Source organism: Sturnus vulgaris, chromosome 1 (assembly GCF_052056855.1).
Source record: "Sturnus vulgaris isolate bStuVul1 chromosome 1, bStuVul1.hap1, whole genome shotgun sequence".
Classification (NCBI taxonomy): Eukaryota; Metazoa; Chordata; class Aves; order Passeriformes; family Sturnidae; genus Sturnus; species Sturnus vulgaris.
Window position 1 is genome coordinate 113,989,879 of NC_142243.1, and position 22,273 is coordinate 114,012,151.

Here is a 22,273-nt window from a genome sequence, read left to right on the forward strand (position 1 = left end):
TGCTGTTGGGTGTGTTTTCGGTAGGTAATTTTTTGGCTTACAATTTTTTTGTTTAGGGCCCAGAGCTAAAGAATAATTTGCCTTTACCAGGCTTCAGATTTGGCATTTGTCAGATTCAGACATCTCATTGATTTCAGTGTGGACATGCGGGGTTGGTCCCTCAGTGGAGTTCTGGGCAGAGGACAAAGGTTTGTATTTCTTTTTTTCTTTCAGGCAGAGATATTCCTGTTTGCCATTGTGGCATAATGACCTCTTGAAGTATCAAATACTGTGCTGTTTTTTTCCTCTAAGATAATGGCAAACTGAAACATTTAAATAACTTAGAAATGGCAACCTTAGAAATTTTTTTTTTCCTTTTTTTGAGAGTTAATAGTCAGTCATGGAGAGAACATAAGTCACCTAAAATGACTTTGCAAGTAACAGAAGTGAATATTATTATAACTACGCTCATGTAAAGATTGTAAAGTGAATGCTTTATTAAAAAAAACAACAAACAAACCTGACACCTGACTGTCCAGGACTTCTGAAATAAACCTTTCCTTGGCCAGTTCTCTTCTACTGCCCATTCACAACCTGTCCCACTGCTGGACTGAACCTGCTGTTCTGGCATACTTGGTATATGGTGAGAGGGTGTCCTGTTTACAACTAGGACATGAAAAGGCTCAGCTTATGTTGTTGTTCTGCTACAGACTTCCTTTTTTAACTTGAGCAACTTACTTAGTTCCCAAGCTGTACCTTTACAGGACTGATACTGCAGTTTTTGTATTGCTCTCTAGCCACACTGAAAAATCATGAAGTGTTCAGTGATAGGAGTAACAGAACTATCCAAGACACACTGTGGAGCTGTGTAGGACTGAAGTTTTGAAGCTCTGTGCAGACAAAAGTCCTGAGTTATTTAATGTCTCTCCTTCTTCATTTTCTTTGAAATATTATGTCTGTAAGTTAACAGACTCTGCACGTGCAGTGGTCTGATCCTTATGTAATTTGTGCTATGTATGTAAGTGAACTTACATGCTTGTAGTTCTTAAACAATTCCTGTTTGATGCTCAGAAAATTTGTTGATGCACAGTTCCTGAAATTGCAGGAAGTATAGAGCAGTAAAAAGCAGTGTAAATACAGTTGCAAATACAATGCAAAAGTTGATGTTAGTTGTTATAAACAAATAAAAATCATGGCAAAAAACCAGGGCAATTATTTAGGAGTGTTAGAATGTAAATAGGATGTTATAGAATGTAAATAGGATGTCATAATTCCAGAAGTAGAAAATTGCTGGGTTTTGACTAGGAGCAGACTATGTACTATTTTCACAGTAATAAAAATAATTATAGCGCTTGTGATGACATAAAAGAGAAACTACGAAAATTTAACATTTTGAAATAGAGCATTAAATTACACCTAGATTGGTTTTAAAACTGAGAATTTTCCATCATTTGTCATCTTTAACAAATCTCGGAAAACTGCAATATATTTAACATTTTGAGAACAAGACATTTTAAATTTTTTTGTCCTGCAATGAATATCAATGGATATATTAAAAAAAGTAAATGGGAGGGCAATAGTGATATTGCATATAGAAAGGCCAGTGCTGGATGTGATCAATTAAGAATTAAATGCAGCATGTGTTTCATAAATAGCGTATTAATCAGCTAATACAGAATATAATTTTGCCAAAGATGTTTCATAATAGCTTTTCTTGAGACTGCAAGTTTGTTGTTAAAGATATCATCTATATACACTTAGAATTCTGATTTCGTTTGCCATAACGAAGGCTTGGCTTAAAAATAAGGCCATGCCCAAAAAACGCATCCAGTATTTGGTGGATTGAAATTGCAAATTATTTAATCTGCAAAGGCATAGGAATCACCATCCATGGCAGGCATTTCGCTCTGGAGAGTGTGATTTGACCACTCTTCATTCAATATTTTTTTATGTCAATACTTTTTGAAAACTATGAAATCTTTAAAGCTTAAATTTACTGATAATAAATAATGATTATGAGACTTCTTTTGATTGCCTTGTAAATTATTGAGTTGAACAGCATGTATTTTTTTAGACTTTCAAGCAAAGAAAAAAGGTCATATTTATACAGCAGAAATATGTATTCAATAAATCAATATATCTTAAAAGCATTTAAAGATCACAACAGAAAATAAATTGAACATGAATGAGATGGTTTTGCTAATTAGTCCAATGCAGTTCTTAGACTATAATTCTGATAGTACTGATTAAAGAATATAGGCACAGATTTTCCTTTGGGTATAGCACTAGTTAAATGATTACCAGTGTATTGCATTCATTATAGCTGTAAGAAGGAATTAAGGTAAACAGGAATGGATTTAGAAAAGACAGACAAGAAGTCCTGAGTGAACAAATACCTCCTTTGTTCTGGGGGATTTAATAGAGATGGTCTCATTAGTTTATGAAAGGTGAGGTGGTGACTTGATCGGTTTGTAAATATTTGAGAAAATTTATTTCTGTAGAAAATATTTGGTCTAACAGACCAATTACACTTTTCACACTAAAGCTGGAGGTATTTTTTCTTTCCAGGAAACCATTCTGTGGCATGAAAGTAGCATTTAGTTCAGTGCAAAAAAGACTTCATTAAATTCTCTGACTTGTGTTTTAGAATATGTGTGATACATATGAGGATGGGCATTGCTTGCACATTGAATTCCTAATTGCCCAATTGATTGCATTTTTATTTGCTCTTTTCCACTCTGATAGAATCCAGAAGCTGCAGAAATTGTTTAGCAAGAGTTTAAAAAATGCCTCTTTAAATGTAGCTGGAAGCAAAAGGATGAAACTGTAAGCAACAGCCTCAGCCCATTTGTAGGCTTTTAGACCATAGTCTTTGGGAATAAAAAGTACCAGCTGACACTCAGACAGAGAAGAATCACATCATTCCTCAGCAGGCACATTTTTCGCAGTATAAATGCAGGCTACTGAACAATTTTATTAGCATAATAATATAAAAATTCCTAACCATTATATTCACATGGCTTGGCAAAAGCTGTTACAAAATATCAGTATTGCTAAGTGGACAAGTGGAATAGACACACCTCGGGATTTTGCAGATGCTATGGAGAATTTTTCTTTCCCCACTTTCTCCAAAGGCATATGTTAAAGAAACTCTTTATGCTACAGTTGATTTTGTTTGGAATGGGATTTCTAATAGAAGCTCTATAGCAGTCCTATATCTTTAAAATTCCATTTTCCTCAAATACAGGGGTAGCATGTAAAGATGCTGTGGGTAAAAGAATTAAAATCCCAATTACTGTTGCCTGGGAAAATGATGACTGTAATATCCTTTTGCCCATCAATAGGATGTTCAGTTCTCAAAAAGCATTTGTCCCTAGGGTTTCTGAAGCCAGGGCTAATCCATCAGCCACGGAGTGCAGTTGATTAAAAATGGTCTTCACACGAGCCAGTGGAATGCACAATGATGTAAGTGTGGAGGAGACAGCAATTCCTGCAGTGTGACTTCCCTCCCCACCTCAGCCCAAAGAGGGCTTCTGATGTGTGCCCAAATACGAGCAACGTCTGTCTCCTCTTGAGGCACTTTGGTTTTCAGCACTTTCTAGAAGCGTATGTTCTTCAACTATGAGCATGAAATGGCAGAGTTAATTCCTTAGGCAGTTTTCTTAGACATAGTTGACAAACTGATGGACAGCAGAGGATCACATTCGTGCTGAATCCTAAAATTTTGCTTTGTAGCTACTGTCTTTTTGATCACCTTGTGCTTTTTAGACTAGGAAACCCTAGGATAACTCTGTAGCAAGGAATGTTCACCACTGTTTGAAACCTGAGTCTCCATTTGGATATTCAATTCCTTTCCAGGAATGGAATTCCTGGCAATTCAGTGAAACTTGTTGCTATTAGCATCTTGTCTCTTGGGAATAATATTGGATGATTCTACTGAAAATGTTTGTGACACGTGGCAACATCTGGATGTGAGACAGACTCTTCTAAAAGCGGAAGAGCAGCAATGAAGTAGCAACTAAAATATAAAGTTTTGGGCTACACGTCGGCAAGAGGCAGTTTTTCACTTTGCTTAGATTTTTTTTGTGTGTTTTTCCTTCATCTTTCTGCAACTATAAAATAAAAATATAATACCCGGGATTGAGCTTAACTGCTTTTGTTTCAAGTGATAACTTGAAGGGAGTCATAAGAGAAGATACTATAAGGCTTGAGGATGTTTCTCATCTGTTTTTTTCCCTGTACAGTAGTTAATGAGGTCAAAGAAATTGGTGGCTTAGTGATGACAGGCTGTATATTTTGGTGGAAAATGTTGACTTGCTTTGGAATAAGAATTCACAGTTTTCTAAGCTTTGTGAAATGCTGGGCTCAAAAACATGCTGTTAATATAATGGGATTCAGTGCAAGCTAAGAAGCTGATGTGATATTTGATGTATTTTTCTAAAAAATACTATTCAATACTATTTATTAATTCACAGTGCTAGTATTGGTTTTCAGAAAGAATATTGCAGTCACTGTAGTACCCTTGATGTATACATCTGTTTTTGCTTGCTTTGGCAAACTCATACAATTAACTAACTCCCAAACTGGTTTTCATTTTCAAGAGCTGATGGCAACAGCCGAGTTCTGAATTGTTCAGTTTTGGCAAGTTGGGCTCTAGAGATCAAAGAGTGACGGAGGTGAATTAGTCGATACATCTGTGCTGGCAAAGTGCAACTATTTATGTCACTACAAGTATAGATCTGTGTCACCCAAAGAAAATATTGAATTTTATGGATATTTTAGAGAGAGAGATTGTGTGTATGTTTTCCTGAGGGAGTTCTCTCTGAAATTTCATATCTCCAGAGTGTGTGCATACATTTCATGCTTGAGATAGACTCTAGTCTTTAGCATATGGTAACAATATTAATTTATGCTTTGTAATGTCCATTAGTAAACAATCCTTCTCATCTGCTGTGGTTACTTTAATAAAAAGGGAGGTGGATTGCTGTTGATTTTGCTGGTTTGATTTTAAATCAGTATGATCTGAACAGAAATCAAAATTAATTATTCTGTTGATTTTGGGAAAATAAGCCCTTTGCTGGACAGGAATTTTTCTGTCCATCTAGTTACATAAATCTGTTTGCAGTTATTCCTAATGACTTTCAGTGGCAACTAGACAGAATAATTTTTTGTTGTATTCCTCAAAAAATTGTTTCTTTGAAGAAACACGTTTGCCGATATGTTTTACATAGGTTTCATTTCTTGGGTGGGGAAGGTAAAAGATAATAAAAAATATCAGAGATACCCTGTAAAATTTGAAATTCAAGGACAGCATTGCTGATTTTTATAAATTACAGCCTTTCATAATAATTAACAAAAATAATCTTGGAAAAATGGAAGAAAGGAAGTTATTTTAAATGGAGTTTTCTGAAAACATTTTTAACATACTCTTTTTCCTAAGTAATTCTAATTCTATCGTTCGTGTTAACAGTCTCTGAACACTCACTAAGGAGGTCTTATCTTCAGAAACCCAGCTGCTCTTCCAGCTCATAACCTAACAGTTTACAGCTTAATAGTTGCTTTTTCTTTATTCCTTCACTTGGTCCTGGCCCTTGAGGAAGCCGATTTAAAGAATGGAGCCTAATTATTCTCCACTAAATAGAAATGCCTCCTGTAGGCTTAAAACCACTCTTTTCCTTTTTCTACTGTAGCAATAATGGTGAATCCTCTTTATTTGCTACCCAAATATTTTCCCTTTATCTGTCACATTCTCTCAGGGTTGTTTTTTTTTCCCTCCCCAGCACCCAGTTTATTTTTAGCATTCTTTTCTGGTATATATTTTCAAATCAACATGAATGTGATAATATTCATGGATCTTCAGCACTTATGGAAAAAGTGGTTGCAGCTTTCCAAAGTTATATATATGTACAAAGAACACTTTAAATTGTCTTTTCTTTTACTGTGATCTTTGGTTTCCATAGGAGAAATGCCTCTTTTGTTCTTAAGGCATTGTTTTTTTCACTAGGATCATCAATGGTGACTTCACTTATATATCTTTCTGTCATATTTTTCCCTTTCTTTATGTCTGACTCATTCAGAGAAAAGCAGCTGGGCTTTATCCGTAGAAATTAAGAAATAAATAATGACAATTTTATGTGGTCGCAGGCGTTTTAATACAGTCACACTTTGGCACACATTGATTTAAATTACTAAGTAGCAGAACATGTTTTAAAGATTAAATTTATTAATGGTTACATATTTGTATTTAATTTCCTATAGAAAAGACAATTCATATTGTTTTTAAACAATATCTTGATTATCCTCTAAATTAAGCCTGTATGTCAATTTTAGTATTACTTTTGAAGTAATGAAGTGAGTAGATTGTATAAATTATTAAGCAATCATGTAATTGAACACAATGTATTTAGATTTTTAATGCTTGTGTCTTCTACTTTTCAAAAATAGGCAGTGACATCTTTTATTTACTACATGGTTGGGTTCCTACCCATGTTTTGTATCAAGCTGGTTTTAAATGGAAATGGCAGTTTGATTAAATAATAAAAAGTAACATTTAAAATAGTTTCTTATTATCTTACTGTTTTAAGCTACAAGGTATATGAAAAAAATACAATGTACGTAATAAGTTTTAGAAAGAAAGTGTCATTTGTTCTAAATAAATTGGAATGAGTTTCTCTAGTTGCAGTGTCATTTTAAATATTTTAAGCAGAAGATTTCAACCTCATGTATCTATTTCTTTAATCATGAACTACAGGAAAATTCAGAGGTTTTTTTCAAAACTCTGAACAAACTTGGTTTAGGTTGTGCTGAAGAACCAGCCGGAAATGAGGTGTTCTTTCTGTATCTGCAGGAGAGATTACAGTGATGGAAAGCTATTTATTGTTTCAGTGGGGTTCAGTTCCAATTGTTTCACCCACTAGAACAGTCCTTGTTTCTTGGTTTAACTTTGTTGTAAAAGATTCAAAGAACAGAAACAAAATAAACCAATACACTGATTATATTTTATGCAAAATTGAAGTAATGATAGAAATAAAAAGTGTGGCCTCCTATAAATTCTGTCACAACTCCAGGTTTATTGTTAAAAGAGAAAGAAATAAAAGTACAAAATTAATATAGAACTATGTTTATTTTTATTCCTGCTGTTGTCATGCTAATGGTTGTAGTGTTGAGTATCATCAGATAGCTGTCAAACCACTTCAGGATGAACTTTATCACCAAAATAAATTGGGGAGGTTCCTGGACATCAAACCTCTTCAGGATTTATCACCAGGGGAGATTCCTGGACAATATCCTAGATCACCATAATGAAAATCTGAATTTCCCATCTCAGCAAGAAGATAATAGAAGTTGCAGTCATTCTAGGGAACAGGAATAGGTTTATCATGACAGGTCATGTTGTATCTATCCTGTTTCAGAAGGGACACTTAAGTTTACCAGTTTCCATTCTTCAGGGATTTTTGAATGTGTTCTCCTTGTGTTAACGTTGGGATCTGTGTGCACATGCTATTTCTGGGTTTTTTCTTCAATTCTTTGACTCTCAAAATTTGCCGGAACACAGCAAAAATAAAGTTTCTTTGAAGGAGAAGACAAAATCTGGGCAATTTGAAATGTCATGTTTTTATTTTTGTGTAGGTGTCATTTGTCTGAGGAGCTTAGCTGTTGCAGTGATTTGGATTATATAAACCAGCTGTTGTTTGTTTTCTGCGGACACTTTGCAGTTCCTTTACATTGTCTTATTTGATAGTAATCTTTGCTCATCATGTGGAAAAGAGTGATCCAAACCAGGTGATTCTGTAAACTCAGAACCTGCTTTGTGTTGCAACTTCTTTGCATATTTTGACAAATCCTGCAAGTATACGGGGTGGGGGGGGAAGACAAAAATCAGTTACAAATCTTGTGGCAAAATAGCTTTTCTCTTACCTAGTAATGAAAAATTTTAATCTAGTATGACAGTTATCTTGGCATGACAGCCGTGCCATAGACTCTATTCTCTCTTACTGAGGTATTAATTACTTTTTCTTTCAGTGTGAAAAAAAAGTTCAATATCACATGCATCTTATGATGGAAGTAATTATTGATAGCTAAATTGTCTGTATCTTTTTTGCTTGCAAATACAAGTCAAAAAACATTACAATGTTTCATCTAAGAAGCATTAGTAAAGGCGTGGGACTCAGCTACTTTGAGTGTCTGCTCATCCCAGTGAAGGCTGGGCAGAGAAAATAGATTAACACTGGGCTACATTATTTCTGGCACATGTCTATGCACCTTCCTTGAGTGTCTTCAGACTATTCTGGTGGTGTGCAAAGTATGGCAAATCTTGGAAAACCACTTACTGCCCCAAAACATTATTAAGAAGGTATGTCAACACACAAACCAGCTTTGAACACTGCTGGAAGGCAGACTTGAATTGAGTCAGCAGAAGAGAATGAAAGAAAAGCTGCTTCATTTCTGGATCCATGCTAATGCTGGTTTAGCTGGGCAGCCTTATGTTACTAGCAATAGTAGTAGTAGTGCAAGGCATTAAGAGTGTAAAGGTTTCTACAGCCCTTTTAGTTCAGTTTGCTGACCATCAAGACTAATAGGATGATCCAGCTATTCTCACAGCTTTCATATTTATTTAATAAAGCTCATTTAAAAAAACAAAATAAATCATATTTTCATTTGTTTTTAACTAGGAGACTTTTTCTGTGTCACACAAATTTATTTCAGAGGCTGCTGAGTGCAAGTACTGTAGTATTTGTTCATTAAAGCATGTATTATTTAGAAAGCTGACAAGTATAGCAGCATGTATTACCTGAGATACCAGAATTTGTCTTGCAGGATATTCCAATTGACCCATTAAACAGCAAAGTGTGTTCTTAGCTTTACCAAGAAGTACTTGCAAAATAGGTGAGTCTGGCTCCTAAGAAGACATTACAATGTGGTATGAAGTTACATATCTATGAATCTTTCTAGATCCAGGGGTCATCAATATCTCTAGTATAAATGCTCATTTAGATATCTTATAATCCACTAAAATGTGCTGATGAGGAAGGTAGTTTTTATCTAGGTTCTACATGAAGTCTATTGTTAAACTATTTCAGTTACCTTTCAGGACCTGAAGGGCAAAATATGCAAGGCCTCCTGAACTGCACAGAAAGGGTACGATGAGGTACAAATATCTGTGAAGCAGTGCAGTTACTTAGAATATTGCTGGATTTTCAGCTGATGTGGACCTCAAGATCAGCTGAATTTTCTACAGCACGCTTTTTGGTTTGGAGGCATTTGCTTGTATTGGTTTATTTTTCCATCCTTACGACTCTTCGAGAAATAGGGAGGATAACCCCCATAACAGTATTCTGATTTTTTATTTCTTTTTATAAAGTTTGCCCAAAGCAGACATCTGAGGAAATGTCTTCCAATCGTGATTCAAGCCTTACTAGTGCACCGGTGCAAAGCAAGCTAGTATCTTCCTTCCAGCAGCACACAAAGAAAGCACTTAAACAGGTAAGCTTGTATTGACTGATCATCAGTTGGCTTCCCTTTAGCATCTCTGTCATTCCTGTGTGAATGGGATGTCAGCAGAACTTAAAGAGTCTTCTAAAGATTTTTAGTGCTGTGTTCAGTGGCGTTTTGTTGGGGGTTTTGCTATGGTTTTAGCGAGGGTGCAATCCTAATTGTTACGCGTTTAAGTGCAGTAAGCACTTAAAGTCAAGTCAATTTCAAGTAAGCAGAATTCTTTATATTATCACACCTCTGCTTTTCTTGTGTAAGAATTCGTGTTGAAAATTTTATGTGAAGTTAAAAATAAATTTAAAAAAACATTTTGAAAGAAGTGCTGCAGATAGGAAAGACTCTAGGTATACTTGTTTAGTTTTTCTTTATGATCTGTTAAATAATTTTTTGTCATACTGTATTTACTATGACAGGGTATAAAAGTGGGGTAGGGTTATTTTTATAAAAAAACAGGATTTGGATGATTTAGGTTCTATGATAAGTATTAAAGCTTGCAAAAGCAGATGATTATTCCAAGTCACCTATTAGCTGAAAACACGATAATGTGAAAATTATTTTCCGGCATTGCCAAATTAATTCAACTTGCATCCAGAAAAATGAAAAACTAAACAACTAGAATTCATAAAACTCCCTATCATTACCTCTTGTCCGTTCTGAGTTGTGATTTTTCTAAAGTGTTAGGATAATGAGATGATGTTGTAATTTTTCTCACATCTGCTCTCCTAGTTATGGTTAATGGAGATCTTGTATTTCATAGGGGAGTTTATTGCTGAGTTGTTTGTTTAGGCTTTAGTTAAGCCAAGCCTGTCCACATCTCTAAACATTTTAGTTTTTCGTGCAGGCTGAGTTTAAATCCAGTAAAATTAATAGATGTTTATCATTCACGTAAGGTTATGTTGTATTTAGAGGCTCTGAGGACTGAAAAGGATTATTATATCAAGGTTTTACATATGTTTGTTCAGGACAATTGAACAGTGGGCACAAAACAGCTCACTAACCATTAGGATAGTTGTGAAAAATTTACACTTTTTGGAAACTTTTCTATACAGATCTTTTGTGATCTGTGAACTTCCTTAGGGGTGGAGGGAGTAGGCGAAGAGAAAGGCAAAGGGGAAAGAAGGGGGAAAAAAAGAGCAAAGCCACAAATGTTTGAACTTCTGTAATTGTTTAAACTCTACCATTTGTCACTTAGTAGATATATAGCATTGCGAATAATTTTAAAGGGCAAATTAATCAGAATAGCTTAATTAATATAAAAAGTCATAACATTGATGTGAATCTTTGAAAACATTCCCTAAGGCAGTAGGCTTAAAGCAACATCAGAAAGTTAAGTAATCGATAAAAAGAAATTAGTTTTAATTAAGTTGATGGTAATTAGATCCTGTACTTCAGAGTATGAGACTAGCATTACAGCTATCAGCAAAATGTTTTCTCTGTGCACAATGTGAGACAAATGGGCATTTGTATGGTGGAATAGTAGCTTTTTGCTTTGTTTTCTCTTAAATTTTCAGGCATTGGCTATTGCCATATATACATATTGCAGATTTGATTTGTAGCAGAGGTGAATAAGCCTTAATAGTGATTTTATTTATAAAATTGCTGTTGGAAATTTATTCTTTCACTTTCCCATGTCTCAATTGCTTTTATGGACGCATAGTACCTAAAATTCATACAAAGAACCCGTCAGACCCTTGAATACAGAAGAAACCTTTAGACACACTATGCAACACTTAAAACTGATACAAACTTACTGATTCCATGCTAAAGTGACAGAGGATAAGCCATCATCATACTCTCAGCAAGTGCTGATAGTATATGAATGTATATATACTCTATATAATATATTGTAATGAGGTCTTCCTTAGCTATTGCTCTTTATCTATTGTGAAACAGTATTGAAAGAATTAAAACCTACAAGATAGTTTCCAGTTTCCTACTCAATTTATTTAAAACAGTGTGTTCTTCACATTACTTTGATCTTGTGTGTATTTGTTTTGTAACCTCTAAAAATAAAGCGAGAGGGAAGTTGATAATGTGCAATTCTCCTTGAAGATCTGAGCTGGAAATAGAAGATTTTCTCTACTGTTTATCTACTTATTAACCACTCATATGTAATTCTCTTTAAATTATTATGTGCTGGATTTACATATGATTTGCTTTTTAATGAAATTTGGAGATACATTTCTGGGTTCAGATTGCAAAGAGCAATCTCATTTTTGGCTTGTAACAGCCTGCATTTTAGGATGTTCTCATGAATCAAATTAGTTACAATGCTGCATTTCGTGAGCTCTGCACGGAGCGTGGAGGAAAGGGCATTTTTTGAGCCCTGGCTCTTGGTTTTGATTTCTCTCAGGGAGCAGTGGATTTGGGGTACTTTCCAGGGACTAAGGAGGTTTGCAGTTGCAGTGGAGTTTCATAAGGTCTGTGTCACAGATCACCCCTTATGTCTTCGCCTTTCAAAGGCTGGACTGCCATTTTGGTCTGGAGACTTTCTAGCTTCACCACCTTCCACGGTGTCCTTGTTGGGAAAGAGATTCTGAGTATTTTACCATTGAGTGTGTTTCGTGCTTCCCTTTGGTTTCTGAGGGAGTTTCAGTTTTGCTCTTGTAAAATGCTTACACTTTGCTCTGAGTGTAATGTCCCACAAACCAGTTCCTGTTCATGAGGGTATAGACAAAAGAGCCTATGGTGTAGAGCTGCCTTTCATGCTTGGCTTTCTGATGGCAGATTTTACAGATTTCTGTTTCCCTTGTGCTGTTGGAAGTGCTTGGGCATGTGCTCCCAGCTGTTGCTGATCTTGTACCTTTGAAAAGAAGGCTTGTCACACGCTGTCACACGCTGATTTCCTATCAGTACTGATCAGTTCCTTACTGGTTTACCTCATTTTCACACTCGAGAGTTTTGGCATGCAGACCCATTTAAGGACCTCTTCCTGGGAAAGTACTGAACTACACCTGCATCTGCTAGCAGTGGTACATGGTCACACTACTGTGTGCATTATTCTTGCTCTGGACAAGGCTAACTCCAGTATGGACATCAAGTCATGGCGTAGTATCCACATGCTTCTGTCTGGTCCAGTTTCTGTTCCATTGACTTGAGGTGATACTTTTTTGTGGAAGTCTTCGCTGTATACAGATTTATCTGTATCTACCAAGATGTTCTTGGAACATTTCTCAGAAGAAACAATCATACCTGCAAACTGGCCTCACATAGGTAACACTGAGAATGTGTGAATATCCAGGACATTGAGGTGGTGTTAGTGTCTATTGGACTCTGATAGCCAAGTATAAGAGCACCTTGCCCATCAGGGTACCAGGTGTTCCCTGGGTCAGTACCAAGAGAGGAGAAAGAACTCGAAGATGCGCTATAATGGTGTCTGGGATGATAGTAGACCTCCCAGACATGGAAGAAAATCCTGCCTCCCTTTTGGCACTTTGGAATCAGCATCAAGAAGGGTTCCCATAAATTTTCTGTTGGGAGAAGAGAAGGATACTCCATTCAGACTCAGGATCTGAATACAGAACCAGGACATGTCTGAGACTGTGCTGGGCATCCAGATCTCTTTGTAGAGACAGAAACTCCAGAGACAGCAGCCAAGTGGGTTTGGGAGGAGAGAAGCTCAGGAAATAAGGGAATCAACACAAGGTATGTCACTGCCATGGTTTGTTTTGTTTTCCTTAACTTTGGGCTTTATCTGCATGCTTGGTGGCTGGGTTCATATATGTGCCACTATTTGATTCATAAAGTGGGTAGATGCAGTTTTTTAATGAGAAGGAAGGCACCCATTTGTAGGATTTGTTCTTATAGTAGAAATGGCAACTCCACCCCCTTTTCTTTTTTTTTTTTTCCAGTGGATGCTGTCACACCCCAAGCAGTAATAGAGCTATGGGGAAGTTAGGGTTTAGATCATGTGTTGCTTCTGAATTGTAGGACATTAGACCTGTACAGCTCCAAATAACATTTCAGGCTGACATTTCTTTTCTACCACAACTGTAATTCCTATTAGAAACCAACCTTCAAGAGACTAAATTTCAGGATGGTTAACACTGTAATTTAGCTTTGACTTACCCAAATTCATAGAAACAGTTTCAGTTTATCAAGATCTCTTTGTTTCTTTTTTTTTTTTTTTTTTTTTTGGACACAAGTGTCCAAGTGCCTACGTTGGCACTGAAGGTAGAATCCTGATCTCCCATGATGCTGGTGTGAATTTGCTTTCCTGTCTTCAGCTCACACTGCTCAGATTTCTTTCAGAGAAGAGCAAACTCACCAGTCTTGCTCCCTCCACACTCATTCTGTTAGGACTTCTTTCCTTGACTACAGCCAGATGCAGGTTATCTTGAAGCATTTTGCTGTCCATAGGAAGTAATCCAGTGTCCAGTGTGAGTCTCTCTGTGGTATCTCTCCTTTGACTCGTTTGAGCAACTGCTCCCTCACGTGCTCTGATATAAGCCTGATATATTTGCCTGCCCTGCTTTCCCTTCCTCACCCCAAAGAAGCAAAGATGACAGATGAGATCATTATGATTTTGTCCTAATCATTTAGAATTTAAGTGCAGGGTGTCTTCCTGAAAGGCTCTGAAAATCCACTGTGAACTGAGAGGTATTTTTTGTACTGAATTCCTCGTTATAGAGAGTTTGTTGCAGTTGTCTCTGTTAACCACCTTCTTATGTTTCATTTCAGATGCAACAAATGTACCAATGCTACAACTGGAGAATTTTGGCTCCCTAGCTGAAGCATTTGATCAGATGTCTGGCAACATAAGTGATGATTCTTGACAAATTTTCCTGACAACAAATGGAAAAGAAGGAAAACATGTTGCTTTTTGACTTCTAGAGAGATGTGGGAAGGGACACGGGAGTTTACAAAATGCCTTCCGGAAAATGGAAGTTCGAAGATGATAAACTAAACTGATTTTCTGATTGCCAAGACAAGTCTAGGGAAGAGGACAGAGAAACTATGGCAGGGAGACTGCATAATGGGGAAAAGAAGCTGGGAGAGCAAGAGTTCCAGCAGAAGCTGTTCAGGGAGTGCATGCATTGCCCGAAGGCTGGCTGCACGGTACGTCCCTCTAAAGGTCCCTATGCATGGGCAGCATGTACCAGCTGCTCAACACAGTCTTTGGTAAGGTGCAAGACAATGTTTATGAGACTCTTCTCTGGGTCATCTCCGTGGTCCTCAGCCCTTACATGTGGTGGAAGGAAGGGGACAGGAATCCACACAATCCCCGCTTTCTTTTTGTACTGCTTTTTAATAACTACCTCCCAGTTGCTGGAGCATTCTGCTTGTTTCTCCTCTGGGGTTGTTTGCACAGCATGCTTTTTACAGTTGCTCCTGCATCTTTTCTGTTTTAATAAATGTATTTTGCAGAATTTCTTAGTCTGAGAAATAACTGAAGAATTTTAAAGCAATTTTAAGTGTTGAAGCACAGTTGCCCCTCTGCCTCACTGTAGGACAGTATCCTTCACTTAAAATATGTCCTAGCATGAGCGTTACCTTTATTTAAACCTACCTCTGCAACATAATGAAATCTTCTTCTCAAATATAGGTTGAAAGTGTTGTCTTTCTTCTGTTCTGTAGATGCAGTTGCTTTTTCCAAGTCTCGGGTAATCAAGCTGAAGATAGCAGCCTAGTTCTAAGCATTGCGTTTATCTGATAATGTGCTTCTTTAAATAGCCTGGGGAATTCCCTTAAGTAGCCTGGGGAACTACTTCAGGTGGATTGGTCATTGCTATTGTATTAATGTAAATATAATCACTAGAGACTGAAGTCCCAGTTAAGCTTTTCCAGTAGAGTTATGTGATTTTTCCTTATAGTGGCAGTGAACATCTAAGTGAGTATCTTCTTTTGGGCCATGTGAAAAGAACAGCTTTTGATTTGAATAGTTTGTAACATGAAATTATAACCAGGTGACAATGAATCATGCCGTGATTTTGAAGTGCATCCTAGAAATTGTTGGCCTTTTCAGGAAAAGGCAGGAATTGGAACAGCTCACAACTCTTCAGAGCTCTAGGAAGTCTCCTACAAAATCTTGAGAAGCAGTTATCTACAAATGGTGTTCCAGGAGCTGTTGGGTAGGTCCCCAGAAGGATGTGTGCTCAGGATGTGTGGGCAAGCCAGAATACCCAGGCTGAAGCAGGATGTCAGGCAGAAAGACATTACACTGCTTACTTTGGTGCAATGTAAATGTCTGAGTGGAAATATGAAAAGATTTTTTTATCTGGGAAGTCTAGCCATGAAGCCTCTGCTGCATGCTTTGGCCCCTGTGCAGAGTATTTTTGAGAATTTAACCTCATGGAAAGTGTTGATTACTGTTTTAAGATTTTGTATTGACACTGCTATCTTTATTTTAATATGTTTTTCAACTGCTTTCTACAAACTGTTTCCTTACCTATATGTGCTTTGATGTGCCAAAGAGCAGATTTCCCCATAAAACACAGCTGATGAATGTTGTTAATACTGCACAAACGATTAAAAAAACCCCAACTCTTCTCTTTGTAAAAAAGCTTTCACTGTGTTGATGCATATGCCATCATCATTCCTATTTCACATGCAAGTCAAAAAGACATTGGACACATCACATGTGTTTTTTGTCCTTTTTTCTGTAGTTGAGAAAGCACCAAAAACATTTACTTTGCAGTCTGTTGTGGTCTGCAGCAACTGTAGCTGTGACTGCATTATTGTAATCCCATAAAAAGCAGTGCTGGCTTGCAGGTGTACAGACACAGATGTGAACAGACAGATCTTGTCTCTGCCCCACAAAGGTCCAAGCACTTCAGTTCAGTGTTAGCTGGTACACAGGTAATATTCAGTATTAATGTATACTGTAGTCCTACAGAAAGACCCTGAGCCCTACTGAGACCTAAAGAAAAAACAAGCAGCAAGACATTATTTTTATTCCAAATACAGATGTAACTATCACGAGGCAGAATGATGGCATGGGACAAGAATAGATGCTTATTTGAGAAGGTATTAGCATTTGCTTGAAAATAAACCCCAGTTTTCCAAATTTCCATCCTGCTGATTCTGACACTACTCTTCATCTCCAGATGACCAGTTGTGTACACTTGCACCATACCGACATGTTTAGAGTACTAGTCTGGTTGGAAGTAAATTAATTTGCTTTGGAATTGAAACTTTGTGCTTTGTAGTTGTTTCCATAGGATATGTTTATTGTGTTTAAATCTTACGGTTGCATGCTTATAACTTAGCGCTTTGTTTATGTTTACTATAAGAATTAGTGGCATCCAGGAAATAATAATGGGTTTGCTCTTCATGATTTCTGGTGCTTACTGTTTTGGTTTAACTGCTCTGTCTATCCATGAAACAGGTTGCCACTGAGAAATTTGAATTTAACCGAGACATGGGAATTAAAGGCTCTTAACTTTACTAACAAAATGAGGGTGAGAGAGAAGACAAAGACTGAATTTTATGGTGGTGTTAAGTGAATCGGTGATAAACCATAAACCTGTTTCATCTTTGTCAGTTTGGGATCCATAACCATGATGTAGAGTTGTTATTTATTTTGTGCAAGAGACGTTGCTCAGTGTATCATAGCTTGTGTTTTCACATGGCAGAATGGAGGAATTCCATAGCTTTACATTTCTGATCCATAATGTGTGAAATTTCAAAGGTTATGTTTCATTACATGAGTTTTAGAATGTAGAGTTGACATTTATGGAACAAGTAGAAATCTGGGACGATGTTGCTTAATGCAGCCAAGTGTTACATGTCTTTGTTGATAATAACTTTAATTTTTAACATTCTCAGCATGTCACACATTTAAGCTCAAATGAAAGCGGTTTTATGCATTAATGGTTTATCTGTGTGCTCCATTTTTTCATTCTGAGTTGAAAAGATGTGGGAAAGGAAAAATAATAATAAAAATTGCCGAGCAGCAGTAAAATCAGAGTGCAGAGGCTGACATTTTGCTTCTGGTGCTCTTTTGGGGAGGTATTTTGCCCCCATCTCCAGTTACCTTTTAGTTTATATTGTTTCCTTTCATTCCTGCCTGAAAGATGATTTTATGAGTTTTTACTGAAGACAGCCAACCATTGTGTCACATGGGTGAAGAAGTCTTTCCTGTGTTAAGTTCAACTAAACATGAAATTATTATTCTTAAGAGCATATAATGGCAGTCATGAAACCTGAAAAATACTGCTATACTCCAGTAGGGATAGAAACTCCCTGAAATAAAAGAAGGAACCTTGCTCTTGTCACCTCTTTATTAAAAGAAATAAAAAGCTTGTAATTAGAAGTTCACTGTTAATTTCATGGTGTTTTTCTTTTGCCATCTATCTTCAGAGTTTATGTTTTCTTAATTCTCATATTTTTATTTTATTTTGAATTCTTTGGATAAAAATGGATTGATAGTTTACTTAAAGGTTTTGGCAATAAAAATAACTTCATTAAACCAAATAATTTTGCCAAGCACAGTATAATGACCATGGCAGTGTTATTCAACAGATGGTCACAGGTTCATTTTTATGAATGGGAATACTGGGAATTCTCCATACTCATTATGTGCGAGAGATTCACAGATGTCCTTTGCAAATCTGCTTGTGAAAGGCTGGATGTAAGTATTATATTTTGGTGGTAATTTTAAGCGAGCTTGTAATGTTTTAACTTATATATTACATGAACTTTAATTTCCTTTCATTTTTAAAATTTATTTGTTGTACAAATAGGATGATGATAGTGTCTTACAGAATACTTCAGTGATGATCAGTTCTAGGTATTTAAAACGTGCAGCTTTTTAAACTCAGGCATTTAGCATGAAGTGATTGAATACATTTGAAATGTAAACATGGAGTCTCATTAAAGAAAAATATTCTTTATGTAAGCTATCATATGCACTACATGTGTTTTTCTCTAATTTTCCATAGTGAAATTGACACCTTACCATTTGGTAAAATCATAATCTGTTTCTTGTAGTTCTGTAGAAAGTCCAGCTTGGAGGTTATATATCTCTAAATATGGGTGAGATGCAAAAGGCTGTGTCATAAAAGATGACAATGTAGTATGTGTTAGTTACTGTTTCCGTATCTACAGTGAATCTGGAACCATTTTCCGTGGAATAAGTTACAACATTTCTCATTTTCTTCAGTGCTAGTTATAAATTTGATTTATTTGGTTGTGGTGACTAGGAAAGCACTAAATTAGCTTGGCTCACTAAAAGCTCAGTATAGCAGGCATTTGGTGCATGTTTCACTTGGAGTAATCTCATTGACTTCCTAGCTAAGTAGAATTAATCTTCAGTTACAAGATTCTTGTCTTATCCTACAGTAGTCTTGTATCCTAAAATGAATATCCCTCAGGCTGGGTCTAGAGAAGTTATATATTTGTCCTCAGCAGAGACTACAGAGATTGTCCTTCATTTATACTTAACTCCTTCTGATGTTTGACTTCGCTTGTAACTGGATGTCAGTCAGCAATTTCTCCCACTGCTGGGTTGCTCCTAGTGTTGTCTTGCAAAGATTTGTCTGTCTAAAATTTCAGATCCTGCAGCTTCAAATTCAGAGGAGAATTTAACAAAAAACTGTGTTTAGTTGGGCATATCACAGCAAGAATGTCTGTGCAGAATCTCAGCTATCTCTTTACCTTGCAAATCATATGTTAAATTATTTACTTGATATCTTTGTGCCCTCTTCCCCTGTCTCATATCTTTCATTGACAAATGAAAAGACAGAGAGGCATGGGGAAAGTTATGTGTCTATTCTCTGTACACAGGGTAATTCATTGGTAATTTGTTAACTTTGTGTTAAAAGTTTTACTTAGATTTAATGTCCACATTTTTTTGGGGGGGGTGTTTTTTGGGGGGGGGGGGGGTTGGTTTGATGTTTTGGTTTGGTTTTGGTTTTTTGGTTTTTTGGTTTTTTGTTCTTCAGCCTGTCCTTCAGGTGTATGTAGCTTTACTCTCAGCTTGATTTTCACACTTAACTTGGGCCCTTTTTGGTGAAACTGTGAGACTGGAGAAGCTGGGGAAGGGGCTGGCAGTGAATCAATGTATGTTAGGGGAAAAGTAACCTTGAAAAACAAATGTTTGTCAAAGGTACATGGCGTCTTTAAGGTTTGTGCTTGGCCCTCACATATAGAGGTGCTTAGGCTGTAGCTTGAGAAGTGTGCTATGCCTTGAAGTAAATAGTTCTGGTAGCTTTGTCTGCTCCCAGCTGTATTTCCTCATCTAACTGTCCAGGGAGTGTCTTGCATTAGTGCTCCATGGGCATGAATTGGCCTGTGCTTCTTGCAAATGCCAGATCAGTTGCATAAATACATGCTTAAAGACCACAGGGGGCTTGCCAGTAACAGGAAAGAAGGTAAGTGGTGCTCCTGACAAGCACTGGGTACTGCTGCCCTCGCTCCAGCAGCAGGTGTGCCACCTGAGGTGTAGGAACACTGCGTGCCTGTCACTGGTGCTGGATACACTGCTGGTTCCTTTCTCTCCTTCTGGGAATTCAGTCTAAGCATTGAGAATCAACTGCGAGGCTCCACAAAGAATCTCCCTTTGCCACAGTGGCTGTATAAATCATTAAAATGGTATTTCCATATGGATGCTGGCAGCAAAGCTGTGGACCCTTGGCAGAGGTGGAAATTTTCTTGGAAAGTCAGGAGGAGGCTGGAGGAGAACGTGGAGCATTGTTTGGGCTCTAACCATTTGCCTTGGGTGGAGGAAATGAGGATGACATGAGGCAAATCAGGCTGTGGGGCACCATGATAAAAAGTTTGAGTTGTGTTTATATTGGTGTACTGGTAGTGCAGACATTACCAGTCTTGTCAGTTAATTTTTAGTGAACTGTTTCCCATTGTGTCTGTGGTGTTACTGTTCATTAAGGATCATCTGATTTGACACTTAGGTTTGCGGGGTCATTTTTGAAATTTTGAGGAATTTTTGAGACATGTTAATGCTTTAGAAATTTCTGTCCAGAAGTCTGGCTGTGCTTGCTCGATACCAGTATGAATTTTCTGTCTTAAAAATGTTTGCAGTGTAGGGTGTTCTTTATGGCTTTCTGGTGCTTCTTTGGTTCAGCGCAGATCTGACCAGCTTCCTCTCTTTGTTTGATTTCAAGTCTTCTAATTTGCTTTTTATTGCACAGTGCTTACGTGTCTTTTAAGAAGTACAATAAAATGGGTTAATCCATGAAATAGCTTCTATGTGGCCTGGTGTATTTTACGTTGTGTAGAGTGTTATTTAGAGGAATAGACCAATATCGATTTCTTTCTTCTCAGAGGTTTTTTTTCCTATTATTTAGCTATGTGAACAATTTGGAAAGGTATTACAGTCCATTAAAGTTACAGACTTAAACCTCATAGGGCATCAGTCATTCATGCTCATAAACCTGTAGGGATAATTCATTTCAAATATGTTCCATGTTGACATGGTATTACTTTAATAAATCCCCCAAATTCATAACACAAATCACAATTGTAAAAATAGAGTGTACAGTAAGAATGGAGAAAAATAGACAGGAGGCTAGGAGAAATCTGTATTAAGCCCAGCCTGTTCTGATTAATTCCAGAATTTTAATGCTTGCAGATGTATTAATTGGCAGGTATTCATATTTGTATGTTTTAAGACTTTTTGAATGAGATATCATTTTCCATATAAAATAGTCTGATGGGTATTTGCTATTTCTAATCTGTACATATTTTATATTACATTATCAGCCCTGTATTCAATACATTTAAGAAGCACAAAGCACTACCATATGTAGAGATTTATTCGTGTATCATTTTTCCCCAGATTTGCCAGAACACCATCATGTTCGTGTTCTGAAGGTTAATGCCCAAAGTCAAACAGACAGAAGCCAAATGCTGCAAGGTTTCCAAGATTAGGACTGATTCCCCTCACGAAAATAAATGATTCCTGCCATGTTCAGTGATTTTGTGCAGCACTACTCACGGCTGAGTGAGTGCATCAATACTGTAGTCCTTACATGCTGTACATACTGATGACACTCTGTGTTAACTTGATTGACTGAGCAGTATACTGGAGAGGATGCACCTGCGAGAGATGTGCAGACATATATATTTTTATTCTGATTTTGAAACATTTTGGGTTTACTCTTTTTTTTTTTTTGAAGTCTTAGTTTCACATTTCATGGGCTATCATGTTGTGCTGTTAAGGTAGAGCAAATAGTTACGTGTTTCTTTGTTGTCAAAACTGGATTGGAAAATGATCTAAGGTGCATCTTCTTTCTCTATTAAAAAAAAAGGAAAAAAAAGCCTGATTTTGTATTTTAAAAGAAAATGACATAAAGAGGACGAGTGTGAAGTCTGGCAAGTCAGTAGCTGTGTAAATTATGCTTATTTTAAGGGATTCATTTTAATGGTAGAGAAATGTCATGTGTAATTCACTTACAAGCATTATTTTTTTGCTACAGTTTTATGTTTTGTTATCGTTTTTGTAGGCTTTGAGACAACAGCAGAAAAGAAGAAATGGAGTCTCAATGATGGTAAACAAGACTGTTCCTCGTGTTGTTTTGACACCATTAAAGGTGTCCGATGAGCAGTCGGATTCACCTTCAGGTAAATAGCTAAAGGACCGTTTGCAAGATCAGCTCTAGTCACAGAGCCTTCCTCTGAATCAGATGTGTAGCATACAGAATTTGGAATTGCTGAAATAATATTTCCACTGGGTGGCTTTGTTTAATGTCTTTATTTCCTTATCAAGACTCATGTCTCAAGGATGGAGATTTTTCTTTAATAAAGAACTGAAGACACACAGTAAAAAGACAATTGGTAATAGCAGCAGCTTTGAAGGAATGCAAAATAACATTTTGTTTGGCTCTGGAGCTCTAATGGAGGA

The 22,273-nt window shown here is 36.8% G+C and overlaps 1 protein-coding gene across 6 annotated transcripts in view; it reads left to right on the plus strand.

Moving 5' to 3' along the window:
- The window catches only part of ASXL3 (ASXL transcriptional regulator 3), a 69,967-nt gene that overhangs the window by 1,795 nt on the left and 45,899 nt on the right, over window positions 1-22,273 (plus strand). The window contains exons 1-4 of one of the 6 annotated variants that reach the window (XM_088174489.1): window positions 9,341-9,462; window positions 12,199-13,116; window positions 14,152-18,043; window positions 21,876-21,993. In XM_088174489.1, the coding sequence (XP_088030615.1) occupies window positions 17,909-18,043; window positions 21,876-21,993 (253 nt within the window). In that variant the 5' untranslated portion in view covers window positions 9,341-9,462; window positions 12,199-13,116; window positions 14,152-17,908. Of the gene's footprint in view, window positions 1-90; window positions 189-9,340; window positions 9,463-12,198; window positions 13,117-14,151; window positions 18,044-21,875; window positions 21,994-22,273 lie in introns of those variants that run through there. The other 5 variants (XM_088174519.1, XM_088174498.1, XM_088174528.1 and 2 more) reach the window with 5 other exon arrangements.